We start from the raw sequence: 19,381 nt of genomic DNA on the forward strand, positions 1-19,381 counted from the left end.
TTTCACCAAAATTCACTCAGATCAATTCAGAGCATTCTGGCAAAAAATTATCAAAAGCTTTTTGATATACCAAACTGTTTTCATAAAGTGCATTTAACAAATTTGAAGAAAGTTTGGGCAAAAATGGACATGAGCCGATTTCTCTGCAATGCTTTAGCGAATTCTGACCAAACTTGGTATGTATTATAACAAGCTTGAATAGTTTTGGCACAACACCACCTACTGGTCAAACGATATAAAAAAAACAATTGACATTTCTGCTTACAACTTCTGACTAGTTTAACCAAAAATGATAAGATTGGTTTTGTTAGAGTCAAAACGGCATACAGAATTGAACGATACCTAATTTTTCCTATGTCAGCCTTTTTGTGCATCGCCATTTTGAGTTAGTAAAGTTCTTATCAACAAATGTCTATTAAGCTGTTAATTTGACCTCTGTTGTGCTTGACCCTTTAATTGCTGCTCGCAGATATATATAATTTTTAAATTTAGATGTATTCAGCGGGAAATGAGAGTTGGGATGCCACAGTTCTAATGCAACCAAAAAGCATTATTGTTTTCATCATAATTCGTATTTATTTTTTAAATCTTGTAAAGACTTGTGTCCACACTTAAATTGATGTTTTATAACACTATACAAATGAATGGGACAGATTATAAGTTGTTGGTGTTTATTTTTACTCTAAAATGACAGTATTGTCAAAGCAGGTGGAGCACAGGTACAAAAGAAAGAATTAAAAATATAATTAATTAAACAGAACTGTCAAAGTAGAGTATTGATACATTTTAGGAGAGGAACACAATGTGAGATGACATGGATTATGCGATCTTTCGCTTTTTGGCTGTTGCTAGCTAGACTTCATCAGCAAAATTTAATGATCTGCTTTCTCTACCTTGTTGCTAGGCAACATTGCCTGTACGACACAAGGGGCTCAAGCCATGGAATCCCACAAGCAGACTGGCATGAGGTCACCAAATAGGTTTATGGGCACGTATTTATGTGGATGTGGCTTTTCTTATTTTTCATTTTTCATTATTGCCCATATTTCTTTGTACTATTTATAAGATGTGTTTTTAATTAAAAGGTACCACATTTTTTCCACGCGAAAGAAAGTGTTCTATAGTAATGTTAGCACTAACTCCTCTTCTTTTGTATGACCTGCACTTTTTTTAGACGTTAACAGCTCAGAATGGCAGCAATTACGATCTTGACCACTGGAAAGCAATCGAGAGGAGAAAAAAAGAAAAGCAATATGTGTGAAAGATAGAGAGGGAATTCAATATGAATGAGTCACATCCACTAATAGTTCTGTTTATTTAGATTCGGCTAAACTGTGCAGTCTGTTATTATACTCTTCTCTATCATTTAAACACACACTGAAATAAACATCTCTTTGTAATTAAATTGAGTTTACCAACTGCTTTCCACAGCAAATATTGCTGGTGAGCAAAGCACAACCCATAATAAACCTAATTTAAATAGAAAGGACATGTGTTTCTGTTGAAAACAATGACAAATACTTGGTAAATTAGTGCAGATGACATCTGGATTGTGGGTAGTTATAAATAAGAAACAGCTCTTTGTGGTGAAATCTACATGCATCTACATGTAAAAAGATGCAAGTTTTTAATGATTTGGCCCCGGGTTCTAAGCTAGAGCGTTTGTTAGCAGCATAAGCATACATTCACACCTGACTGTGAGGGTAAAGGTTTCAAAACAACCAGATTCCAACATCCAGACAAAGCGCTGAGACTTCTCAGGAGAAGAATAGAATAACAGTGAGCATAAATAATGATCACAGCATAAACCAGTGATGGAGTGTATCGAACAATTTGCTGACCGATGGGCTGCCTTTTTTTATTGATTTGACATCAGCATAAAAAGCACACCGTCTTAAAACGTACTGCAAGATCTGGTGTGTTTAGTGGAGTGTTTGAATGTGTAATGAACCCCAGCACTCCTGAGGCGTTAGTGTGGATTACTGCCCATGAGTCACTGCTGCTAGAGAGAAAAGGAGAGAAAGCCGTAGGTTAAAAGGGTAAACTGATAGAGTGTGTGTAATAAGTGGGGAGCAGAGCTCTTCTTTAGAAGCCTTTGTAACGTTGTGTGTGCGGGTGTTGTTAGCCTGCGGGTGAAGAATCAGGTCATGTGTCACAGTGAATGGACGAGCCCTCAGTGAGAGCATTGTTCATACTGCAGCCTTACTCAGCACTGGAATACACCACTAACATGCTGTCTGCGGCACACACACACACACACACTGTGTTCACTAACAATACAGAGTCTGCTACATTACAGTAGAGAGCCACTGTCATTGTATACCGTCACTCTATACTATAGCCTACTTAACAAAATCTGTACAATATAATACACTACAAATTACTACACACTACTGTTTACTGGTGTGTACACACCAAAAGCGAATGTAATTATTTGTGCAAGTAGAATACATACAAAGTCAATGCAAAGACACAAATAGACACGAATTGGGCGATGATTGGCGTGAACGAAAATTTCAACTCAAGCAGAAAATTTGCATGACACATCGTTGTTCAAGCCAGTCAGTGAAGAATTTATTGACACGTCCAGTTTGACGCATCCAATTGTATCAGAAAATGGAGGAAAGCATAACGTGATTATTTTATTTGCGTAATTGGTGTGAAAATCATACCGAGAGTAATAGAGTGATGGTGTGCACACAGCATACAATACAATTATTTGTGTAATTGACATGAAAATCCTACTGTGAGTAATAGAGTGTTTGGTGTGCACACAGAATACAGTACAAAACAGCATCATTTTTTTTTTTATCTTGTTTCATATATATTTTGTAAATATTTCCGCAAAACCCTGAATGAAACAGGGTTTATAAACCAATCGCTTGAATGAATGAATCAGTGACTTACTCATAGTCGTTTATTTAATCGTAAGAATTAGTGTTTCAGTCAAATCGACTAAGTGATTTGACTCACTTATACAAAGTTGCTTTTAAAAATAAGACAATTGTTGCTGCTTATTTTCTTTTTAAGAATTTTATACTTTTATTCAGAAACAATACATTACATTGATCAAAACTGACAGTAGAGATGTTTATAAACAAAAATGTTCTATTTTAAAGAAATGCTGCTCTTTTAAAATCTCTATGCTTCAAAAAATTCTTTAAAAAAAAAGTCATGGTTTCCACAGAAATATTAAATGGTTACTCCACCCCAAAATGAACATTTTGTCATTAATCACTTACCCCATGTCGTTCCAAACAGCTAAAAGCTTTGTTTGTCTTCAGAACACAGTTTAAGATATGTTGGATGAAAAACTGGAGGCTTGTGACTGTCCCATTCACTGCCAGGTAAATACCACTGTCAAGACCCAGAAAAGTATGAAAGACATCGTCAAAATAGTCCATCTGCCATCAGTGGTTCAATCTGAATTTTATGAAGTGACGAGAATGCGTTTTGTATGCAAAGAAAAAAAAAGATTTTATTCAACAATTCGTCTCCTCTGCGTCAGTGTAGCACCATTTTTGAGAATATCCGCTGGGCACAAACTGCGTACGCTGTTCTGTGTCAGCTGCACCACACAGATACGTTTTCTATGTATATTTACACTTTGATTTGAATGAAAATAGCATATCGGTGGAGTAACACTTTAAGCTGGATAGCTGTTCTCAAAATTGAAGATAAATATTTCTTAAGCACCATATCAGCATATTAGAATGGTTTCTGAAGGATCATGTGACACTGATGAGTGGAATAATAACTGTTGAAAATTCAGCTATGCAATCATAAAAAAAAATATTGTAATAAAATAAAAAATATATAATAGTATTTAGAATGTTATTTTTACTGTATTTTTGCAGAGATTCTTTTAAAGTTGTCATCGGATACCATTTTCCACAAGTTGATATGATTTTTAGGATCTTAATGAAAAGTCTTTTTACCCTTTTTACCTTGTCAAAAACAGCTCTGTTCAGAGCAAGCTGTTTTGGTGCATGTCTCTTTAAATGCTAATGAGCTCTGCTCACCCCACCCCTCTTTTTTCGCGGGGTGTAAACTGTAAACTTTAGCCGTATTTAGTGGTGGAACTTGCTAACTAGCACATTGTTAGGAAAGGCGATTTACACTCAATTTTACTTTAGGTGAAGCTGGATCACGAATGATTTGCGCGAACATGGACGCATTTAGATCGGCGCAGGCATTACTTTCAAGAACAAATGGATGCCGGGAGTAAATGACGACTGCTTTGATCATCATTACATCCAACAACAGAACACCTCAATTGCTTAGAAGCCATTCTTGTCTACCTGCTGTGATGTCGAAACAATGGCGGACTGTTCACTGAGCAGGTCTGTCTTGTCAATCAACAATTGTAGGAGGGGCCTGTGCAGAACTACGTAATTCTGACAGGTATCTTGTCAGCGCCGATAGCCTTGTGGGCAGTGCCCAGACATACGGGTGTCCCGAGTTCGAATCTCGGCTCGAGGACCTTTCCCGATCCTGCCTCCTCCTCTCTCTCCCACTTCGCTTCCTGTCAGCTATGATCTGTCCTATCCTAATAAAGGCAAAAAAAAAGCCATAAATAAATAAATAAAATTCTGTCAGAAATCTCAGAACAGCCTGATCTGAGGAAGTGATTATTATTATTGGTGATTTAAAAAAAAAAAAAGCACTGTGTGGATTTTTATCATTATACGGTGGTTGTGTACATCAAACAATATGTAAAAGTGAATTTTGTATCCGATGGCCCCTTTAAAAATAAATAAATAAAAATTAATAAATAATTACAAAAAAAACCCCAAAAAACCAGTGATAGTGTGCACTTTATTTGACCTATTAAGCTGAATTTAACTTAACATTATTATTTTATATGCTTTGTGATTAAAAACAGTACATTGAAATAGGCCTCGTGTGAACTCTTTGCAGTGCTTAGCATAGGTTGGGGATCAAACATGAAAGCCGTGAATAATTATTCATATCATTTTGTACTCATCAGTTATAAAGCTATTACATTTTTAATAATTACCCCCAGAGCCCCTTTTGAGTTTTCCCTTATTTTTCATTCTGATGTTGAAAAACTGGCTGAAGCCAGCTGTTGGAAAAGTGTTTTATCCCGTAGAATTAAATGACTATTATAATCATGTTAATTGCCTGGGCTATATCCAGACGTTGCTCTCGGACCAATTGATTCTTTTGTCTTGCGTGAATTTAATTAAAAGACTTTGCCCTCTCATAACATAAAAGACAACTCTCACGACGCAACCTGTTGTGCGGCTTTTGATGTGCTCTTGAGTTGCTCTTTGATGCTTCTCATCTTGTGGTGTGATTGTATTGCTTAGAACCACAGGAGAGCACTTTGCTAATCATTTAGTACACAAAACAACCATGCTAAAGAAACTCCAGACTGCATAGTGTTTAGGTTTAGAATCAAATCATGCTACAGTATGTTTGGTTTAAAATGGCAGGACATTTTTTAGAATATTATTTTATGTTACGTAAAATAAAGTCATACAGATTTGGAACATATGGAATCTCAATTACTGTACACCATGGAAAAAAGGTAATTGCAATACTTTATCATCTCAGAATTCTAACTTAAGAGAATTGCAAAATATAAATGTGCAATTCAGAGAGATATGAACTTTGCCAAGTTTACAGCTCATAATTCTGAGTTAAATTTTTTTTCACAATTGCAAATTTATCTCACATTTCCAAGATTTTTTTTAGAACACATTTAAATCTAGGCAGTTTCCGCCACTGAATACAAAAAAAAAACTTTTTTCTCGCAAATGCAAGTTTTTTTTTTTTTTTTTTTCTCAGAATTGCGTGATACAAACTTGCAATTCTGAGTTTTTTCTAGAATGTGATAGGGCTGTCAAACGATTAATCGCGATTGATCGCTTATGGAATAAGTTTAAGTTTGCCTAATATATGTGTGTGTACTGTGTTTAATTATTATGTATATATAAATACACACAAATTAATGTATGTATTTAAGAGAAATATGTTATGTACAAAATACTTTTATTTATTTATAATATAAATTCTATAAAAAATTATATTACATATACTTGTAAATATTTCTTAAATATGTATATGAATGTGCTTGTATTTATATATACATAATAATTACACACAGTACACACACATATTAGGCAAACTTAAACTTTTATTTTCGCAATTAATCGTTTTCGAGCCCTAGAATGTGATACACTCACGATTGCAATTCGTGAAAAAAAAAAAAAAACACCCACACGAGTTTATTTCTCGCATTTCTGACTTTATAATACACAATTGCGAGTTAAGTAACGTCTGTCTTTTTTTTTTCCTCTCAAAATTGGACTTTATAATTCGCAATTGCAAGTTTATATCTCACAATTTGTGAGAAACTGAGAAAAAAAGTCAGAATTGTGAGATGTAAATTCGCAATTGCAAGAAAAAGGTCAAAATTGCGAGATACAAACGGAAAAAAAAGTCGGAATTGTGAGTTTTTATGTTACAATTCAGACTTTATTTCTCTCAATTGTGAGTTTATAACAATTCTGAGAGGAAGAAGTCTCTTGCAAGTTTGTATCACACAAATCTGTGAAAAAAGAGTCAGGATTGTGAGATAAAAAGTTGTAATAATGTTTTTTTTTTTTTTTGTAATTCAGTGGTGGAAATGGGCTTCCATAAATATCTTGAGTTTGTATGTCGAAATTCTTAAGGAAGTCTGAATTGTGCAATAAAAAGTAAAAAAAAACTAAAGTAAAAAGTAATAAAATCTTTTTTTTTTTTTTTTTTTTTATCCTGGGGTTGAAACAAGGTTCCAGAAATGACATGAGGGTGAGTAAATTACAGAATTTAAATTTTTAGACAAACTGTCCCTTTAAGTCATACATTAGGATGTTCTAACTGAAATTGTCATGGTTACTAAACAGATAAAATAGGATTCTGGGTTGGAATTTTTCCCTAATATGACCCCTGGTGAACGTTTGTTAAAAAAAAGCTAGTTCTAAAATGTCCTGTGTTGTAGAATGTGACGAAAATACGGTTCGGCCCAGATCTCTGCTATTAAAGGAACAGCTTTGTTACAGTGAATCTGTATGAACTGCCCAAGCGTGAATGACCTACTTCCCCCCCATGGACACAGACTGCTTCATTCGTTCATTCGTTTATTCGTTCCCTCGCTTCCCCCCGCCGCTCCCTCCATCTGTCAGCGATTGAGCTCCATTACTTGGACGGAAGGAGGCAGAGGGCTTCAAAGCACGAGCTCCGCTCCCTTCCTGTCATGGTGATTGATTTCAGAACAAGATGTTTGCCTTTCATGCCGACCATGCATGACCTCTTCGGTCTGTATGGGGTCTTCATTTCCCCTTCCCTCTAAGGATTCACACTCTTAGATAGGCCCGGCCTTTAATTAGATACATCTTTAAACCCGCTCTTATCGTTCTTCGAATTGCTTATTGAGTCGAGCTAATGAAATATTCTCTTTGATGAGTGCCGGACGGTGGAGGGTGGTTGACCTTTGTTGTAATAGAGTTGATTTCTTTTAACCTGCGTTTGAAGGCCATCGGCTTGTTCTCCCCTGCTGTTACTAAAGCAATAAGTCACAAGAGGCCATGGTAAAATCAAGGTAATGCATGGCCTCGAGTGGCTTAATGTGTGTGTGTTTGAAAGCATATACACACACTAAATTTTAGGAGTCTGTAAGCTTTTTAATGTTTAGTCTCACCAAGGCTGCATTTATTTAACCAAAGATACAGTAATAACAGTAATATTGTGAAATATTATTACTATTTTAAAATAACTGTTTTCTAATTTAATATCTTTTAAATTTTATTAATTTAGTAATGTATTCCTATGATTGCAAAGCTGAATTTTCAGCAGCCAATATGCTGATTTGGCATTGTAAATGTACTCACTTTTAATTTTGTTTACCTAATGTTGAACATCCTTAAAACATCCTTAAAAATTAAAAATGGCATAAGATAAAACTTGTTTTCAGACAATGTCTTGAATTAAGTTTTTTGTTTTTTATCCCACTGGCTTTTTTAGCTTTTTTAAAATCATTTTTTTAAGCATCTTTTAAGCATAAATCTAGTGAAATTTTTTAAAAAGTTTGCCAGTGGGGTAAAATATACACTTAATTTAGAAATGTGACCCTGGACCACAAAACCTGTCATAAGGGTCAGTGTTTTGAATTTAAGATTAAATAAGCTTTCCATTGATGTAGGTTAGGATAAAACTATTTGAAAAATCTCGACTCTGAGGGTGCAAAAAAATTGGAATATTGGAAAATCGCCTTTAAAGATGACCAAATGAATTTCTTAGCAACGCATATTACTACTCAAAAATTAGGATTTAATATATTTATGGTATAAAATTTACAAAATATTTTCATGGAACATGATCTTTACTTAATATCCTACACTGCAAAAAATGCTTTTCTTAGATTTTTTTGTCTTGTTTCCAGCTAAAACATCTAAAAATTCTTAAATCAAGAAGGATTTTCTAGACAAGCAAAAATTATTGTCTTGTTTTCAGAAAAAAGACATCAAATTTAAGTGAGATTTTGCTTAGAACAAGCAAAATAATCTGCCAGTGGGGTAAGCAAAAGAATCTTATATTAAGCAGCAAACAAGATTATTTTCCTTACCCCGACGGCAGATTATTTTGTTTGTTTCAAGCAAAAACTCTTGAAAACAAGACAATAATTTTCGCTTGTCTAGAAAATTCTTCTTGATTTAAGAATTTTTTGAGATTTTGGCTGGAAACAAGACAAAAAATCTAAGTAAGAAAAGCATTTTTTGCAGTGTAAAGATTTTTTGCATAAAAGAAAAATTTATAATTTTGACCCATACAATATATTTTTGGCTATTGCTACAAATATACCCATGCGACTTAAGGTTTTGTGGTCCAGGGTGACATATAATCTTTAAAAACTAGTCTAAAGGCCCATTCACACAAAAGGACAATAACTATAACAATAAAAATATAGCATTTAAAATAATTTTGAATTTTGAAGAATAGCAGAGTTTACTTTATCGATAACGACACAGAACGATATCATTGCAAACAATTGGAAACACTTTACTGGCAGCCAATCAGAGTTTATTTCAGCTCAAGCTCGAGCGAGTGCTATTGTACCTTGGTGTGGGCGCTGATATAGTTATCGTTCTTGCTGTGAATGGGCCTTTATTCCTATCATACACCATTTTAGACGAGAACATTTATTTATGTTTCTGAAAAACAAGACAAAAACTTGCTCAAGCATGCGTTTGTAGTGTAGAGCCCGACTCAGTGAAAAGACAGATGGACGTGTGGTGTTTACCCACTCATGTGGAGGGCACAGGTCTCTCTCCCCTCTCATTTCATCTACTTCACTTCCTCCATCCATCTTTGGAATGGAGCTAAATTGCTGTGTTATGTTTCTAAATCGGTGCTTGCTTGGTCACAAAAGCCTATTGCTTCTTGCGCTGTCTCAAAGCAACACTTTATGTCGTGTGCTTTCCTGTTAGTGCAGTTTTTCTTTATTTCTTTTTTTGCTAAAGAAGTAATATCTTCCCTCAGGGCCACAGATAAGACTAATAAAACAGAGAGGCCATGGACAGAATCTCTCTCTCCATCTCACAAAAGCCTGTGTAGTTACGCTTGGCAGGGGAACTGATCCCTGGAGTGGCTCTGCTGTAGAACAGGGGTGTAATCACGGAATGGGATCGAAGTGCAGGTCTCCCATGCTGTTCTCTTTCTGTCTCCCTCATTTACTGCTGGGTAAAGGGAGTAGGAGTTTTCCTGTTTGCCTCGTCAGCATCCCCTGCATCTGTAGGATAGTGAGCACGGCCCTCGTATGTGTCACTAATGAATCAGGACGATGTTTTAGCACCACACCGCAGAGAAAAAACTACCTTAGATTATTATCATGGGTTGAGAAACAGCACGTTAAAGAATAAATAGTGTGTCACGTACTGTTTTATGTTGTTTTTCTACAGCGTTTTTTTTTTTTTTTTTTTTTTTTTTGTGAAGGCCGCACCAGTGGTAGTCCTAGGCAAGATAAGACAAGAATTATTATTATGTTATTTTTTTTTTTTTGACCTAGTAGTTCATTTTGTAAATAATGTTTATATATTATAATGATAATTTAATATTGTTAACTTTTTTTTAATATATATTATTAACCCTAATTTTAATGCTAATTATTAGTGCTGTAAAAATTAGCCTGTTAAATGCTAGTAATTAATTTTTCCAGTTTGGTATCAGTGATACCTGCCTTCAGTCATAAATAAAAATGACATTAAACAAATATTAAAAATATACTGTTTTTATATTGTTTGTACGTTCATTTAAAGATTGATTGTGAAATTACTACAATATAAAAGTATATTTAAAAACCTTAATGTTAGGTGGAATTAATCACAATTAATTGCGATTAGTTTCAGAAAAAATGTGCAATTAATTAATATTTTTTTAATCAATTGAGAGCACTAGTAATTGAACTAATGAACTAATAATAAAAAAAAAATAAATAAATAAATTAAACCAGAATTTATACACACATTTTTATATAGTTTTTTTTTTTTTTTTTTCATTTTGTTAGTTCATGTTAACTATTGAGTTAACTGATGCTATTTCTACACTCTGAAAAATGCAGGGTTGAAAGTTGCCTGTTTTTTGTTTTGTTTTGCAACCCATGGATGGGTCAAATATGGACAAACTGAACCATGGGTTATTTTAACTTAGTATTTTAATTTGTTCATTTAACTCAGCATAATGAATTGATTAATTATACTTAATTTTTACAGGAATATTCTCTTGTTTTTACCTCATAATTGGGTAATATTTACAGATAAACTGGGTTTACTGTGCTTGCACAATAGTTCATATATTTTACAGCATATTTTATTCTATATTTCTGCATGTATTACCTACTTTTATATGAAATAAACATTTAACATTTAAAAGTAACATTTTACTTTGTGTAATCACAAAAAAATCACCCAAAAATGACCAAACAGGCTCAACCCCGCATTTGAGTACACAAAAAGTATTCTCGTAGCTTCATACAGTTATGGTTGAACCACTGATGCCACATAGACTGTTTTATTTATGTCCTTACTACCTTTCTAGGCCTCGAACGTGTCAATTGTGTTTGTTCTCTATGTGGAATCAGAAAGCTCTCTGACTTTATCAAAATTAACTCGTGTTTCAAACATGAAAAAAGGACTTACAGGTTTGGAACAACATGAGGGTGAGTAATTAATGACAGAATGTTCATTTTTGGGTGTACTATCCCTTTAACATTTAAAACTTTTTAACAAATATAAAATTTTTTAGAGTGCACATCTTTAATATTTTTGCATATTTAATTTTTGCATTAAAAAAAAGTTGGATTCAGAATCTACTTGCTTGATAAATCTATGAGGGCATGTCTGTGCATTAGTCTGTCTATGTATCTGTTGTCTGAATGTGTCTTTCTTTCTGTTCAGACATCATTACACTTTCGTGGCGAAGCAGATGAAAGATAAAACCTGTGTAGACTGTAAAAACCTACTTTGCACTTGAAAGCTTCTGCCTTTGAGTGATGTGTGTGTGTGAGAGAGAATACGGAGGTGTTTTTAAGTCCCCACAGCAAAAGAAGAACTTCTAGAAAGCAAGGCAGCAAAGCGAACTCTTGGGAGCTTGTGTGTTATGTGTATTTGTGGGTAGATGTAGGGCTGTTCTCGCATCCAAAGTTTACCTCGCTAAATCTCTCGGGAAATGGCAAAAAAAATACAAATAAAACACAAAAATGAAAACAAGTTTTCTTTGAAATGGAAGCCACTCTTTGTCTTAACATAGCAGAATTTTAAAGCAGTTTTGAAGTTTTTTGCGCTCATTCTGAATGTTAGAATGATAAACATGTTGTCCTATCAGTATGTGCTATACAATATGAACGCTACAGGCGAAGGAAGACAGATCCAAAACTAAAATGCGCAGAAAGAAAAAAAAACATTTTCTTATTTCCAGACTACAGAACAGAGCTCTTTACCAAAAAAAAGTAGGTTTTGATGTTTTTTTCCAAGGATAGACTAGACAAGTATAGATGAGCAAACCCAATTTATCGTCAGATGTTTTCCCAAAGTGAACTTCTAATGTTTCCTCTGCCAGCATCACATGTTGTTATACTTAATTCACACTGAAGGATGCACATTAGGGCCAGATGTGCTTACAGATGGATTAATGAAGTTTGCCATGTTGTCGAAAGATCATTGTATTTCCTGCAGAAGAAAAGCTCATCGAATTAGGCCCCATCCGTTGAATTATGTGTCCCAGACCCACCTTGGCGGTGGTTCAGCACATACTCGAGTGCTAGTGATCATGGAAGTGATTGCTGTGGAAAAGCCATTCAAGTTCATGCTCAGTATACTTGACAAACTCACTTTCCATATCCTCAGTAATCTCATGCACTTTTCTGCCATTCCAGACAGTTTCCAGACCGCCCCAGATTCCACCAGCCTCTAAAGTCTCCATTCATACATCGCTGCCTTTTGTACAGCCTTTTGGATTAAAATAAGATGCATTTTGAAGAAAAAAGTATAGATACTTACGCTGCCTTCACGTCATGTCGTAATTACCGTAATTCTGAGATGACAGCACATGACATTTTACTCATGTTTCCATGTAGTCGGACTCGGAGGTCGCGCCCAAGTAGAGCCAAAACGAACCTGACGGTGGTCACGTGATACATCTGTAACTGGTTTAAGTCATAATTCTAAAAACATTCTGAGTTTACAAGTTGTACAGGAACACGTGAGGGCTTTGGTGTTGATAGTGTTGACATAGAAACACATAATTCAGAGTAGAATGTCACGTGTTTTCATCTCAGAATTACGGCATGGCGGGAATGCAGCATTAGTTCACCCAAAAATTACGATTTTCATATTATTGACTCCATTTCACACCATCCAAATGTAGATTAGTACGTTTCTTTCTGGGAGAGAAATTTAGTATAGACCAATTATCTGTTTGTAAACATTCGGGATGCGTGTGCAGCATGGTTGCAGAAAACCCGGCTGAGATAGCCTTTACGGCTAGAGAATTACACGGATATGGTACAAAAAAATACTTAAATTTAAAAAGAGTATGGATTATATTGATTAGATGTCATTTTCAAAGTGTTATTGGCATATTACAAGAGCTTGTCACGCAGTGATAAGCACTGTTATTCAACAAACTTGATGTTAGATAGTGGGATAGTCTTACAGTTCCGAAACAGGGGTGACTTTTTTTTTTTTGTGGGTGGTTCAAGTGGCAGTCTACGGAGCCATTGAATAAAAGAATAAATTAAAAAAAAGAATAATTTGATTTTATATTTCAAAATTCTGACTTTATTTTCACAATTCCGAGATTATATCTCACAACTCTAGAGGAAAAACAACTCGTCGTTCTCTCTTTTCCTCTTGGCTCAGAGTTTATATCCCACACTTCTGGCTTTTCCCCCATCAGAATTAAAGGAGAAGTCCACTTCCAAAACAAAGATTCACATATAATGTACTCACCCCATTTTCATGCAAGATGTTCATGTCTTTCTTTCTTCAGTCGTAAAGAAATTATGTTTTTTGAGAAAAACATTTCAGCGTCTGCTCAATTGGTCTAGTAAATCACTTGCTCACCTAATGGATCCTTAAACTGATTGGGTGCCAGCAGAATGAGAGTCCAAACAGCTGATAAAAACATCACAATAATCCACAAATTACCCACACCACTTCAGTCCATCATTTAACCTCTTGTGAAGTGAAAGCGTTCTAGATTATGGACTGTACTAAATTAAAACGCCTTGATGGATTTGTTTCATACAAAAATGCAGCTTTTTACTTCACAAGACTTTTGATGGACTATAGTCATGTGGATTATTGTGGTGGTTTTATCAGCTGTTTGGACTCTCATTCTGACAGCACCCATTCACTATAAAGGATTCATCTAGTAAGTAATGTAATGCAACATTTCTAAAATCTGTTCTAATGAAGAAAAAAACTCATCTACATCTTTAAAGGCCTTAGGGTGAGTATATTTTGAGCAAATTGTTTCTTTTAATTATTACTGTTCAGAATATACTGTCAGCTGCATACTATTTTTAAATATGTCATTATGTTGTAAGCTATTTTAACAGTTCAGATTGTATTATGCTGCATTGTTGTCACATTAGCCATTAAAGTGAATGTTTGATGGAACAAGAAATCGAGTTTCCCCCTTTACAAGTGACAAGTTTTAGTCAAAGCAGTCAGATGCATTATGGGATACACCATTTAGCTTTTCATTTGAGTTTTTCCATGCCTACCTACAGTTGAGGTCAAAAGTTTACACCCCCCTTGCAGAACCTGCAAAATACTATTTACCAAATTAAGAGGGATCATACAAAATGGGTGTTATTGTTTATTTTGTTCTTACCTGAATAGTATATTTAAAATAAAAGAGGTTTACATATAGTCCACAAGAGAAAATAATAGTTGAATTTATAAAAAATGACCCCCTTCAAAAGTTTACATCCCCATGATTCTTAATACTGTGTGTGTTTTTTTTTTTTTTTTTTTTTTTTTTTTGATATTTGTTTATGAGTACCTTGTTTGTACTGAACAATTCTGCTGAGAACTGCCTGGTGTTCATCAGAAAAAAAACAAAAAAAAACATCTCCCACAAATTCTTTGCTTTTTCAGATTTTGGCATCCATCTTTTCACACTGAGGACAACTGAGAGACTCATATGCAACTATTACAGAAGGTTCAAATGCTCACTGATGCTTCAGAAGGAAAAAAAATCATGCATTAAGAGCTGGGGGTGAAAACTTTTGAACAGAACAAAGATATTTACATTTTTCTTATTTTGCCTAAATATCATTTTTTTTTTTTTTCATTTAGAACTGCTCTTCAGAGGCTACAGAAGATATTTATGTTTCCCAGAAGACAAAATAATATTTTGGTAAAATTAACATTTTGCAGATTCTGAAAGGAGGATGCAAACTTTTGACCTCAGCTGTATTGCTTCCTTTCAAATATAGTAAGTGGTATGTCTGAACATACCCTTATCCTTGTCTGAATGTCATTTTAAAGGAGCATCTCCTCTCAAGCAGCTGAAACGAATCAACTACGGCTTGATTCTTTTGAGTCTGAATGATTCTGATCGCTGAATAGAGAGATACAGGATGAATAGAGGCTGTCCCTCAGCACAAATACCCAGAGTGCTCTATCAGAGCTGAAGAGTTGATGGCTGGTTATCAGCCTGTCGTATCTTGCAGTCCTGACATGCTCCGTCTGCTCAGCCGAGAGTTCTTTTGATGTTTCTGACTTCAAGTACATGAACAAGCTATTAAACATGTAATGTCTCTGAAGCATGTAATCTGATTTGGTACATAAGTTTAACATGATGGATCAGTCCCGCAGGCGGGATGAGGGCTGATGGTGTATCTGCTCTCAAACACACACACACACACACACACAAACACGCTTGTACAGTTGAAGGTTTTTTTTTATACAGTACGTACGGTTTGCATCAGGTACATGAAGACATTTGGCTTTACTGAACTGATGCAATGTGGACACATAGCTGTGTATATAAGGATTTGCTAATGTTTAATTTTACACACACATCTTCTGATGAAACTAAAGACTTTTTATAACTGCTGTCTGAATCGGAGAAGTAACATTCATGCGAGCTATTACTCATTTTTATCACACACCAAAATAATTTTACACACACACACACAAACACAGCTTAAAATGAAGAGCGTAAAAGGATCTGTCATTTTAGAAAAATGGCTGAGCTCTTGAAAATGAGATAAAAAGGACAGTCTTTTACATCTCTGAAGTCAGATATGAAAACCTTGGCCCTGTGGAGAGGCGAATGATCATTACTTTTACATTAAAAACAGCACTTTGCTGCCCATCATTTTGGAACTGGTCTGTTTCCTCTTGTATTTTTGGACAAAGGTTGTAATGCATGTTGTTTAGCCATTAAGATTGCTGAAGAGTGTAGGACCATATGAAATCAGTTTTATTTTTTCCAAATTTCTGTTCCCCCCCCCGCCCATTTTAATTTTTCTGTATTTTGTTTTTTTCATTTTATTTGTTTTAGTCTGGGTTTTAATGATTAAATGAAAAAATATGAATCAAAAATGTCTAATTATTTGAAACCATTCATTGAAATCAATTGTAGTTTTTTACAAGTTTAACAAAAAATAATTTTTTAAGGCCCTGTGAAATTTTTTTTTTTTTTTTTTATTTATTTCCAAATTCTTTTTTCCCCCCCAGTCTCTGTTTTTATGGTTAAATAAACAAAATGTAAATTAAAAATGTCTGATTAATTGACATCATTAATCGAATTTCTGAAATCAGTAGCAATTTATTGAAAGTTTAACAAAAATTAAGGTTTTAAGGATCAGTGAATCCCCTCCCCCAAAATGTACCACATCGCGAAAATCATAGGGCCCTAGGAGTGTTTCATTAGAACAGTTTTGAGTGCTGATTTGGTGCTCAAGAAACATTTGTTATTATCAATGTTGAAAACAGTTGTGCTCAATATTCTTGTGGAAATGTGATACATTTTCAGTGCATTCTTTTTGAAATATATTCTTTTATTTAATATTCTGAATCTCTGAGGGTTGCCAAGTCACCATGCTGTTTCTAGTAGGCGTTCCTACTCTGAACTGGATCGAATGTCTCACTTTTCCTTCCTTTGGTGTACTGTTTTTGGCACGGGAAGTATCTGTCTCTCTGTAGCTGAAGTATAATAATGTAATTGATTGGTTCTGTAAGCAGAGATATGTGAAGATACACAGCTCCCCTGTAGAGACGAGCTTTGTCATATTGAATATTGATCTTCCTGTCTCGAGTCCTCTGTGGATGAGAAAGTTCTGTGTCAGACCGCAGCGCTGCTCCTCTGCTTCCTCTGCTTCCTCTGCTGTATTTGAGACTCCTTTTATCAAAATGCTTGTTTTTTCTGTGGGGTAAAGATGATTTTATTTAGCAGTTTGGCAGAACATTGTTTGCTGGAGGTAGACAAGCATACGCCTACTGAAGTGTGCACTGCTTAGGTTGTGTAATGCGTTTTAGTACAAAACACTTTCAGTCTGTAGCAGGAATGGTCTTCATGCTGTTTATTAATGGTCCTTAACGACATGAAACCGCATGTCGTTTACATAACCCTCATTTCCATAATATTAGTATTTTAGAGTGAAAATGAGTATACATTATTGTTCAAAAGTTTGGGTCGGTAATATGTTTGTAAAGAAGTCTATTTTGCTCAACAAGGCTGCGTTTGAATTTTGTGAAATATTATTACAATTTAAAGTAACTACTTTTTTATTTCAATATATTTTAAAATGTAATTTATTCCTGTGCTGACAAGACTAAATTTTTAGCATCATTACTTCAGTCTTCAGTGTCACATGATCCTTCAGTTGTCATTCTAATATGCTGATTTGCTGCTCAAACATTGCTTATTATTATCAGTGTTGTTATTGTTATTACATATTATTATTATTATTGTTATATCAATGTTATTACAATGTTATTATCAAAATAGTTGTTGCTTAATATTTTAGTTAGATACGTGATACCATAAAACTGAAATCTTTAGTAACATTATAAATATTTTAATATCACTTTTGATCAATTAAATGTGTCCTTGCTGAATAACAGTATTATTATTATAATTATTATTATTATTATTGTTATTATTATTTAAAAAAATCTTTAAAAATCTGAAATCCTCTTTATTTATTTATTTTTTCCAAATTCCATCCCCCCCCCCCCAAATTTCATTTTTTTCTTTCTTTTTTTTCTTTTCTAGGTTTTTTTTTTTTTTTTGAGATTATGAAACATGCAGTTTAACAGCAGTTTATATTATTTTAACAAAAATGACATTTTCAGGGCCCTATGAATTTTTTTTCTCCCCAAATTCAGTTTTATTTTTACCAAATTCTGTGTTTTCCATTAATTTTCTGGATTCTATTTGAATGGTTTAATTAAATTTGAATAAATCAAAAGCATCTCTAATGATCTGATTTAATAAAAAAAAATGTTTTTTAAAATGTATTATTTATTATTATTACTATTTTTTCAGACTTTTTTTCAGAAATACTGTTGCATATTTACATTTTTTCTGGTTAATATAGTTTGATAAATATGTTTTTCTGGTAGATATTCCTTTAAAAAAATAATGTTTTAATAATAATTTTATTATTAGTTGTAGTCCTATCATTACATTAAGTAATATATTTCTGTCACATTTTCTTCAAGTTAAACCAAACTTTTATTTTGACAGTTGCTGTGAAGACCTGTTTGTGTATAATATGATGATAGTTTTTTTCTCAAAAGAAATGTAAAAATGTAAAAAAGGGGAAAAACGTATTTAAATAGGTTTTTAAATAAATGTTGTGTCTTAATATTCACAGACACTAGTTCATATCGCATGTTGATTGAAGTGTACTTACCTACTTTTGCTTTATTTATCCAAAATTGGCAAATTCAATGATGTTCCACGTTACAGCATATACTGGGGGATCTTGAGAAGTGCACATTATTATAAAACATTATTATAACAATTTTTGTCTTCGCCCACTGAGCCTTAGTTAAATCAGTAGTCAGAAAAGGCATTTTAGAGGCTTCAAAGTTCTTACATTTTGATAAAATGTAATATTTTTTTTATTTCTCTTCTGTCAAGTAACACATACTAATTCACTTCACACCATGAGGTTTATTATATAAAGAAAAAGATTCAAGTTTGATTGCATGTGTCAAAATGTTTAATCTAAAAAATTTTATGCTCACATCTGTTTTTTTCCTGGCAGAAGGACATGACCCTGAAGCCCCATGAGCGGAGACAGAACCAGGCAGGACCGCTGCGCAAAAAGAAGCCAGGCCGAGTGCCGAACGGGCTGAGCTTGGACCTACACAAGGACCGACTCAACCACAACAACCACCAGCACCACCACTCTGACCAGGAGAACAACCCTCGCCTGGCCCATACACACAGCAAGAAGAAGAAATACCTGCAGAAGAAACCCCGACCTGTAAGTCCAACATCATCTTTTCAAACAGCATTGGGTCGATTTGTTTCCTGAAGTTTTTCCACAATCCTGTGCTTAAGCTTTAGCACATGGTTGAGTAAAACTGTTCAAAGACAGTTAGTGCTTTTAGTGCTTAAACAAAGCTCTTATGTTTTCCATTTGCATCTAATTACAATTAACTTCATTGAGACGCTTCTTTGTTTGTGTTTTTATGAATTTCTTTACAAAATTAAATCATGATTAGATTGTGTACTGAGATGATGTAAACCTACAGTCATGTTAATTTCTCAAAGCCGCGTCTAATGTCAATCCGTCTTCGCTAACAATGACTGAACAACAGAAGAGGTGCGACAATCTGACTCCATT

General features: G+C 34.2%; 1 protein-coding gene across 7 annotated transcripts in view; it reads left to right on the forward strand.

Moving 5' to 3' along the window:
- auts2a (activator of transcription and developmental regulator AUTS2 a) overlaps positions 1-19,381 on the forward strand; it is a 466,844-nt gene that overhangs the window by 120,121 nt on the left and 327,342 nt on the right. For 6 of the 7 annotated variants that reach the window (XM_051120205.1, XM_051120207.1, XM_051120209.1 and 3 more), the window contains one exon: positions 18,797-19,018. In XM_051120205.1, coding sequence (XP_050976162.1) covers positions 18,797-19,018 — 222 coding nt within the window. Of the gene's footprint in view, positions 1-13,046; positions 13,065-18,796; positions 19,019-19,381 lie in introns of those variants that run through there. The other variant, XM_051120211.1, reaches the window with a different exon arrangement.

This window comes from Labeo rohita, chromosome 10 (genome assembly GCF_022985175.1).
Source record: "Labeo rohita strain BAU-BD-2019 chromosome 10, IGBB_LRoh.1.0, whole genome shotgun sequence".
Taxonomy (NCBI): domain Eukaryota; kingdom Metazoa; phylum Chordata; class Actinopteri; order Cypriniformes; family Cyprinidae; genus Labeo; species Labeo rohita.